Source organism: Trachymyrmex septentrionalis, unplaced genomic scaffold (genome assembly GCF_001594115.1).
Source record: "Trachymyrmex septentrionalis isolate Tsep2-gDNA-1 unplaced genomic scaffold, Tsep1.0 scaffold2, whole genome shotgun sequence".
Classification (NCBI taxonomy): domain Eukaryota; kingdom Metazoa; phylum Arthropoda; class Insecta; order Hymenoptera; family Formicidae; genus Trachymyrmex; species Trachymyrmex septentrionalis.
The window spans coordinates 580,527-590,096 of NW_017305179.1; the positions used below are offsets into that span (position 1 = coordinate 580,527).

General features: G+C 33.1%; 3 protein-coding genes across 4 annotated transcripts in view; 1 reads left to right on the top strand and 2 right to left on the bottom strand.

Annotated features, from left to right (window-relative positions):
• The window catches only part of LOC108747443 (DDB1- and CUL4-associated factor 8-like), a 5,664-nt gene extending 2,231 nt beyond the window's left edge, over positions 1-3,433 (bottom strand). For both annotated transcript variants that reach the window (XM_018484902.1, XM_018484901.1), the window contains exons 1-6: positions 3,292-3,433; positions 1,306-2,115; positions 973-1,101; positions 671-909; positions 408-551; positions 50-273 (exon numbers count right to left, since the gene is read on the bottom strand). In XM_018484902.1, coding sequence (XP_018340404.1) covers positions 50-273; positions 408-551; positions 671-909; positions 973-1,101; positions 1,306-2,017 — 1,448 coding nt within the window. In that variant the 5' untranslated portion in view covers positions 2,018-2,115; positions 3,292-3,433. The remainder of the gene's footprint in view (positions 1-49; positions 274-407; positions 552-670; positions 910-972; positions 1,102-1,305; positions 2,116-3,291) is intronic.
• Positions 3,434-5,100: 1,667 nt separating this feature from the next.
• LOC108747363 (60S ribosomal protein L23) lies at positions 5,101-7,263 on the bottom strand. The gene is made up of 4 exons (XM_018484783.1): positions 7,211-7,263; positions 6,923-7,006; positions 5,701-5,829; positions 5,101-5,351 (listed from the first exon to the last, which is right to left on the bottom strand). Exons 1-4 carry the CDS (start codon positions 7,221-7,223, stop codon positions 5,155-5,157), a joined length of 423 nt encoding a protein of 140 aa, XP_018340285.1. The 5' UTR covers positions 7,224-7,263; the 3' UTR covers positions 5,101-5,154.
• A 376-nt stretch (positions 7,264-7,639) lies between these two features.
• Positions 7,640-9,570, top strand: part of LOC108747366 (acylglycerol kinase, mitochondrial) — a 2,697-nt gene continuing 766 nt past the window's right edge. The window contains exons 1-5 of the mRNA XM_018484787.1: positions 7,640-7,993; positions 8,344-8,463; positions 8,532-8,922; positions 8,999-9,114; positions 9,188-9,386. Of these exons, the coding sequence (XP_018340289.1) occupies positions 7,884-7,993; positions 8,344-8,463; positions 8,532-8,922; positions 8,999-9,114; positions 9,188-9,386 (936 nt within the window). The 5' untranslated portion in view covers positions 7,640-7,883. The remainder of the gene's footprint in view (positions 7,994-8,343; positions 8,464-8,531; positions 8,923-8,998; positions 9,115-9,187; positions 9,387-9,570) is intronic.

Genomic DNA, 9,570 nt, shown 5'->3' on the forward strand with positions numbered 1-9,570 from the left:
TAAAAAAATAAACATATATTTAAATTTTTTAATTTGTTTAATAACTTACTTGTTTGGTTTGCTCTCCCGAATGTCTATGGAAAATACTCTTGCGTCTTCTCCAGCAGAAAAGACTACATGTGGTGTTTCAGGATGCACAGCCAATTTGTGCGATGGTCCACGATGTGCTGCCAATTTCTTCGATGTGTCGTGTTCAAGATCCAGCAAACGTACCTGACCGTCTCTAGCACAAGTGACCATAAGATACTCCATATCTAACGGCAACCACTTAGCCTAAAAGATTAAATTAAAAAAATAAAGAAGATAAATATATAATTATGTAGATATAATTAATAATAATAAACCTTTATAATTGATAAAATACTCCAATCGCAATACTTTAACTATAAGTATATATAAGTACATACTTGAAACATATTACTTGTATGGCCACTCATAAACCAGTGACGTTTTTTTCCTACAGCCCAATCCCAAATAACAACTGCTAAATCATCAGAGGCACTGGCTAATAAATTTCCTTTTTGATTGAAATTTAAGGCATTTACGCAACCCTATAAATAATCAAATGTTAATATATACCACTAAATAAGCATTAAAAAATAGTCTACCTAATGATTCTATAAAACATCATATAGCTCAATGCGTAGCGTTTACAAGGTGAATAATTTACCTGATGTTCGTTAAGATTATACATAAGCTCAAGTCGCTCTACTGCATGTAAAGAACCATAGAACCTTCTTTGGAATAACGGATTGCTACCTATTTGCCGATTTATCACTTCCGGTACAATACGCCAATTAGGAGGTGGTTTCTCTATTTTTAGGCAATGAGGTATTTCTTCGTCCTCATCCTCATCTTCCTCTTCTTCATCCCATTCATCTTCATTAGCTCTCCATTCATTCGAATCGGCTGTTCATAATTTAAAATTTTACATCTTACCAAACAAGTGGTACATTAAAAAAATATAAATACCTCTTTCGTCTTTATATCGATCAGATTCGTCATTGGGTGTTTCTGATCCTGCTCTATGAGTTTCTAAACTTCTATTTGATGTTTCATTTTGAGCCGAATCATTTTTAGTACTGGCAGATGCAACATTTCCTAAAATTATTTCCATGTAGATAATTTATATGTAATTATTAGTATTATCAAATATAATTACTTAACATTATTATTAATATATTTTTATGATCATATGTATCATTCAACGAGACTTTTTAAACGTAATTATAGATATCACAAAATTATGATTAATAAATATACATAAATCATTATTCAAAATTTTATATATAAGAAAACAATTACCTTCATCTGCATCAGGAATGGGAGCTTCTCTTGTTACTTCATTAGACAAGGTATTACTAGAACTATCATCATTATCGCTTGTTATATTTCGTCTCTTACGATAATTTCGCTGTTTTACTTTTGATTTGTTCCTTTGAAACGTCACTGTATCGTCATTTACGTTTCCAGTACTGGTGTTACATGCACTCTTATTTAATTTCTGCCGCTTACTAGAATCTTCGTCTGAGCTATCATCTGATTTTTCTATCGACGTGCCACTACCGGCATGTACCTGACCTTTAGAGATACTTCTTTTGACTTTATTCTGATCTGTGTATAATGCATTTGCTTCGTTAGTATAAGAAGAAGACGGACTATTGTCTTGCGAAGTAGTCGCTTCTGATAAATCAACTGAATTAAAATTGGTAGCATATAAGATTTCTTTTATCACATTTTTAGTTTTGTCGCAATTATCAGTTATTATTTTAATTTCGTCGTCTGTAGAAAGTTCCATAGGCTCGTTTGCTTGTTCATTTTGCATAGATCCACAAGCAAGATTATTATCAAATCCGACTATATGACTAGCGTCTTTTGAAGGTACACTGTTATCGGATGTAACACTAGAACTGTCTACATTCGTTGAGATGCTTGAATCTTCTAATGAATTTGATTGCACCTTCCTAGATTCGACAGAATCCTTGTTGACATCATATATGTTATTTTCGGAGTCCATTTTCAAGATTTAGATGTATTCCTTTTGTTTATTCAGAATGTCAGCAATCATCCCTTCAAAGATGCACAATCTGCAGTTGCAACATGTCCAACGTTTATCTAAAAAGTGATGATTATAAAAATTTGTATAATAAATAATGAGAAATCTCTTTACATATTACAAGCTATACTCATTACATATAAAGGATATATATATATAAAATATTAATTTATGTATATATGTATACTTTACATATAATAAGTATATTTTAAGTATGCATATACATTTGAGTAAATTATTTTTAAAAAATCATGAAAAAAGATTCTTCTTATCTACCTGAAATCTATCAACATCTATCAAAAACTTTTTTCTTTTAATTAAATGAACAACTTCATAGCATCCAAAACATTAAGGTCTGTATTCAGAATGCATACCGACATTATTGAATAATTAATATACATATAGTCCATATTACACATAATATATAGAATTTATATAGAAATAAAAGCATGCATAGAAATAAAATTTATCAATAAATTTAGGCCTATAAATCACAAAGTATTTGGTATTAAATACAAAAGTAACAATTATTTCAAACTCGACAAACAAATATCAAGATCTTTTTTTAAAAAGCTTTATGTCACTGTGACTTTTCAAAGAGCCAAAACATTCTTGTCGTCATAGCTTTAAAAAGTCAAAACAAAATTCAAAATAGCTTGTTTATCTCTCGAGAAATTCACCATTTCGACATTTCAGAAAGATAAAACATTTTCGTTATCATAACTTTTTAAAGATAAAACTGAATTAAAAAAAAAATAGATTAACAAGAAAAATCCTGATGTAAGTCTACAATATAAATCATTGCAGAGAATCGCAAGTTGTGTCGAAGTTGTAGACACAGCTAGCACAACATCGTCACTGATTTAGCACGATCGTCGTCCACAACCCCGTGTTAACGCAGAAGAGACGTCAAAAAAAAGGTTGCATGTCTCAAGTTATGGATATTAATCGCGCAACGATGGAATACCGATTAGATCCCGCATTACATAAATTCGCCATTCGCATTCCGATCCCCTTTTTTTCTGCCCCTTCTTTTTAACAGAATTATTTGCTAAAATGGCCAGCGACATACGCAATGCAACACGTATATCGACACGGCTATGTATGTACAGAGTTTCACCAAGAGACGTTGAGTCTTCTTGATGATACGAACAAGACGTGGGTCGTTCGAATGAAGAACAAGACACGAACCGCGGATAAACCAGGATCAATTGCCCCGTCACCGGGATACTCACCTCGAGACTTTCACTGACGAAACGCGGTATGACCACACACAAAGATTTCCAATCACGGCGTTACTACGATCACAATACGATGCACACACGGTAAGGTAAATGCACAACTCGTAATCTTCGACACCCCGACCGAGGCTGCAATAGCTACTGACATAACGAATATAAGGTGCGTTCCGAGTTATGCATGAAGCGCATGATGTATCATTTTATCCTTTTTTATTATTTGGTGAACAACAAGGACAACTGATGCATATGCGGAATTCGGAACGCACCCATAGTGGCGGGAATTTAAATCTGTTCTTTGTACCTGAGTTAAATTAATATATATACATAAATATAAATAAATATATTTATATATATAATTAACGTTTAATGAAAGCCAGATAATAAATTTTGATGCAATCCATTGCAGCAACAAAGAACAGGCGTTTTTCTCGATTTTATTAGTTGATCTTATCGCGTTAAAAGAGCAAGCGAAAAGCAAAAAGAAAACTAAGACATTACCAATCAGTTGTGCCAATGGGATTCATTGTCAGCGAGGAGACCGCCGATTGGTCGATGTGAAAAATTCTCTAGAGCCATGTTCCAATATTCACTGCCAGCGGAGAAAATCTACAGTTTACGTCACGTATATTATACATTTTCAGCACTGGCAGCAAATTTTGGAACACAGTCTAACACTACGAATGCATAAAGGGACTCCGCACAATAAAAGGAACAGAGAACAGAGAATAAGAATTTCAACCTATCAGAAACTGTATATTCCACAATACATGATTTCTGATAAGTTGAAATTCTTATTCTCTATTCTCTGTTCCTTTTATTGTGCGGAGTCCCTTACTGTTACAGAAATTTTGCGTGCGACAACACATACTCCACAATAGATTTTTAAACCTTATAGTGTAAAAAATAGTGTATTTTTCAGAAAAAATTCATGTTGGAAGTAAAAAGTTACTTGACGAACTTAGGACGAAATTGGATACTCGGGGGTTTTCGGGATCGTTGATTACGAATCTGACCTCAGATTTTCAAAATTCAAAATGGCGGATCCAATATGGCAGACAAAAAATTAAAAAATTAATTCTGGGACTGTAAAATGGGATCAAGTAGGTTTTATGGGTCGCTCATTACGAATCTGAAGTCAAAATTTGCCTGAAATAGGTAGATTGCTATAAGCAAAATTTGTCTGAAATGTTGATCTGAGTGGAAAACATTCGAACGTCTCGACAAGCTCATACGAGATACAGACTATAGCCGTGGTCCGATTCATGCTGACAACGCTCATGAGCATCATTATCTTTGTTTAACATTTGACAAACAACAAGGATAAAGTGATTTTTAAGCGTGTGAGCGTGAATCAACCGCGACTTACGTTTACACGGGTTTAATAACATTTCTAGTTATAAAACTGACCGATAATAACTATTTCTCTGAAGAATGGAATGATTGATTGGTTAGTTTTTAACTATAAATGTTATTAACCCGATCAAGGGTGACCGTGTAAATGTTATACAGATGAGTCGCATCGGGATACTCATCTTCTCTTCATCTTGTTAAATATGGTTTTTCCCATTTTATAAAGAGTCAAAATGAAACTGATGAAACAGATATAGTATAAGACTTTCGCATAAGTTTCTTTTCAAGAATAGGGGCCCAGATGATCAATTGTGTACTTCAAAATGAAGTAAAATAATAAGGTGAAGAAACTCTAATTTATCCTGAAATTTCAAAAGGTTTTCTTTTTAATAGGAATTTTGATACAAATTTTGGACACATACTCGTTCACAACAAACAATGAATTCAAAAGAGTACTACTTATTTTTGGATTTATTGTAAAGGACAGTAATTTATACAGGATATGAATTACGCGATACTGCTGGCATTAGATGCAATTCTTGGCCACAAATCTGCGCATTCCTTCGCAACAGGTCCCGTAATAGCTGATCCTTTCATTTCACCCTTGTTGTTAACAATCACACCAGCATTGTCCTCGAAATATATAAACGTCCCATCCTTCCTTCGAAATGGTTTCCGTTGCCGTATGACCACCGCGGGCATCACTGCAATGATACACATATTTATTCAAAATTCCTCGAAAGACTTTTTTTCTAGAGAAAAAAGAACGGAAGATAACAAGAGAGTAAAGTCTACAGTATGTGCTTGTTTTCCTACTGAATTATTTGCGTTTTAGTAAATTGCTAAAATAATATCACACAGGGCTGTGTTCAGATTCTTACCTGAGTGCCACCCAGGTGTCATTTTATCCTTGTTGTTTACCGAATGTTAAACAAGGATAACATGATACCTGGATATCTGAACAGACCACAGAATACAAAAATTTTAGTAATTTTCAAAAATACAAGCAATCCAACAGGAAAACCTGCATTGTACATAACAGACTTAATTTACCCTTTTTCCTAAGTTCAGGCTTTCCCTTCTTCACGGTGGCAACAATCATATCGCCAGATCCCGCTGCTGGCAGGCGGTTCAACCGGCCCTTAATTCCTTGCACTGCGATGACATACAGGTTCTTGGCACCTAAAAATAATAGCATTGTTACAGAGAAATGTATCATCAGCAGAATAAAAATTAATAAATGAATATATCTGCTAGAGTTAAAAATTATGACTAATACCCACTTCCATAAAAAAAAATGTTTGAACATTAAAACACAATCAATCTGAGATGCTGATAATCGCGATTGATTTCGAAAACATTCAGACAATCGCGAATATATATAATCCCTCCTTTATTTCAAATAAGAAACTTATTGCAAAAAATATTACTTCAGCCAGGATCCTGGCTAAAATAATATTGTGTTTTAATGTCTGAACGTTTTGGCACGCAGTCACATTTGAAATTAATTAAATTCATGAACCAAGAATATTATATTATTCGAAACTTCCAATTTTGACCAATCCTAAAGACGAAGATCTCTACTATATTAAATTGAAACAAGATTAAAGTTAATTTACATTGATGAAAACAGAAATTAGTTATGGTACATTATGTATACAAAACATGTATCGTATACTGCAAACAATTTTAACTTATTTACATGACTCGATATTTACATAATTAATTCTTTCTCTTAATCCATATTTAATTATCGTGTAACTTTGTAAATATTTGCTTCTATTACAGTGTTAAAAAATGTTCAAGAGAAAAAAACTATTATAGAAATAACACTAAATAAAAGATACAACTTTACAATTACAATACTTTTCATTGATGCTTACAAAAAATAGTACTGGTTGCATTCAGCAGAAAAAAACTGATCAGTGTTTAGTAATTCTTTAATATGATTGGTTCTTGTCTTCAATTATTTGCTGCTTCTAATTATAAGTACGCAAAAATTAATCATATTGAAACAATCATGTCACTGATCAATTTTCTCTGTTAAACACAGCCATAAATTATGAGTTACATTTTTTATTAGTATCCTTATTCTTTTAACAGTTGGGTGTACAATAAAGCTGCAGCAATCAAAATTAATCAACAACACAAAATAGTCGTAAAAATATTTGATAATCGCAAATGACGGTCAACCATGTGCTTCTCTTGCTCGTGAGGCGTGCAGTCGAGGCCCTTTGAGGTTAAATATCATGCAAAAGCTATTTCTCAGACTCACCAGTGTTATCGGCGCAATTGATAACTGCACCGACTGGTAGACCCAAGGATATCCTGAACTTGGCTCCAGCCGATCCACCACGTCCTTGAGAAACAACAAATGATGCATTAAGACAGCGGCATTAGAAAGACCATTCTTTTATTTTCGTGAATACATCGTTAACGAAATAACGTTTCGTCCTGTCGCACGCACGAAACGTGCTTTCGTCTTCCCGTATTTTCGCTCGAGACCGATGAATCGCCCCGGCATCGATTTTCCCGGATTTTAATTGCTCGAAAACAAACTCACCTCTTTTAGACATCTTGGTTATTGAAAAGGAAAACGAGTGCCCCGTTCGTGGCAGAATGAGAAATAAGAAATATCTCTAGCTGCAGTATTGCTCTCGGCGGAATTAATTCCCTAGTAGAGTTGCATCAAGTGCTGCATTTTCCACTCGGAAAATGCAGCACTTGATACAATTGAGTGCAAATCATTTTACGATATTTTCAACGTTAATATCGTACTTATAATCAATAAATATTTAAATCTTTTTGAGATTACCGATGCATCAAAAAAATATGTAATTAAAAGGGTTAAATTATTTATTAACAATGAAAATATGTAAATTATTTTGCATTTAATGAAGAATATCAGTATATTGCGCTAGGTTTTTTTTAATGGAAAACAGAAACAGAAATTCCAAGTCCCTATATGTTATTCTGTTGGTTTATCTGTAAATTCAAAAATATTTGCGATGCGGTGAGAGCGACGTAATTTTTCTATTCTACATTTTATATAGAATGAAAGTAATATGAAATTAATAAATTATATAACATGAAATTCAGAAATCAATAAACTTGTAGAGAATTAGAACAAATCGCGAGGTAAGGGAGATAAAGACGAATCGAATCGCGTGGATTCGAATAACAGAGAACGGCAGAAAGTGGTTAGACTCCAAATGGTTTTAAGATTTTAATTGACGATGGCTAAGGTGTTAACTCTACTGAAGACGATACGTAATAACTGGAAGAAATCTGTGGTAGGAGCCGCGGCCTTTTCGTATGGAATATCATACGGTAAACAAGCATACGAGTGAGTAGTAATCATGAGGAACATAACCTCAAACTCTTCTTTAAATTTACATGCACGCATTGAGGACTTTTCATTTGGTGACACAAGTTGACACAAATATCGTTTTATCTTTGTTATTCACTGAATGCCAAGAAAAATAAACTAATTTTTGTATGTCAATTTGTGTCATTAAATGGAAATCACTCATTGTAATGCTGTATGATACTGTGAATATATTTATTCACAACTATAAATATAGATTTTTTTTTAACAGATACATCTTTTTTATATACATAAACTTTAAATATAATGTTAAGACTTTATATCATTAAATTTTATTATATTATGTATTTGTGTTATTATGTATCTAGTACGGAGCAATTAATGCGTCAGTGTTGTGAAAAAGTAGTTCAGTATGGAGATGTTTCGTGTTCTACAAACATTAGGCCTCGTCATGTGACTGTTATTTTAAATCCAGCTGCTAAAAAAAGGTAGTTGTGAGAACTTCGATATTATGAAATGTTGTTCATTCTTTGCTGACTTTGTTTTCTCTTTTCAGAAAGGCTAAGAAATTATTTCAGAAGTACTGCGAGCCTCTATTACACTTGGCTGGTATTTCTGTAACTGTCATTGACACACAATCAGGAAGCCATGCACGTAATACAATAACGAATTTGGAAACACCTACCGATGCGATTATTGTAGCAGGAGGAGATGGTACTTTATCAGATGTTATAACTGGCTTGATGAGGAAGTATGAGCACAATCTTCATTCAGCCAAACAATGTCCTATTGGCGTTTTGCCACTGGGAAACACAAATACAATCGCGAGCATATTTTATCGAGGGTATAAAGATTTAATTGACGTACATCACATGATTGATGCAACAATGGCAATTATTAAGAATAATCTCAAATCGATAGATGTCATTGAGATCAAATCATTGACTGTATGTACCTTTTTTATCACACTTCATTTGTTTGACGTAGATCAAATTGCATTAAAATAGAAATTTTTATTTTAAGAACGATCCTGAAAATCCCATAAAGCCAATTTATGCTGTTGGAGGCATAAAATGGGGAGCTTGGAGCGATACACATGCACACGTTGATAAATATTGGTATTGGGGTTCCTTACGCAAGTAAATCTCTTAATTTCTTTGATGAGACTTCTTGTGCCTTTGTCTTATGTTTTCTGTATTTTAATATAAACAGATATGCGGCCTATGTGTTCAATGGTTACAAATCGAACTTGACTTGGAAATGCAATGCATTAATGAAATATACAAATCCTTGCAAAGGATGTTCATGTTGTTATTCCAAAGATTTGTCTTACAATCAATTTACGAATTCGAATAGAAGATGGTGGCACGCATTTCTGCCAAAGCAGCAAACGTTTGTTTCTGGTAATGAAATCTTGTAAAATTTTAAATTAATTATTCAGGATGTTACTAAAATCAATAATAAGATGAAAAAGATAGAGATACGATAAAACATTTCAAGAAATTGTTAAATAGTAAGCTTTATCTATTAAAGAAAAAAGAAAGTATTCATCAAATATTTTAGTAGCATCTTGTGTGTGTGTGTGTGTGTGTGTG

Excerpts from the sequence above, each read along its gene's own strand:
- LOC108747363 (XM_018484783.1), bottom strand. Across the intron at positions 5,830-6,922 it reads CAATTGCGCCGATAACACTG|GTGCCAAGAACCTGTATGTC; the intron begins GTGAGTCTGAGA and ends TATTATTTTTAG. Across the intron at positions 5,352-5,700 it reads GCCTGAACTTAGGAAAAAGG|TGATGCCCGCGGTGGTCATA; the intron begins GTAAATTAAGTC and ends GTATCATTGCAG.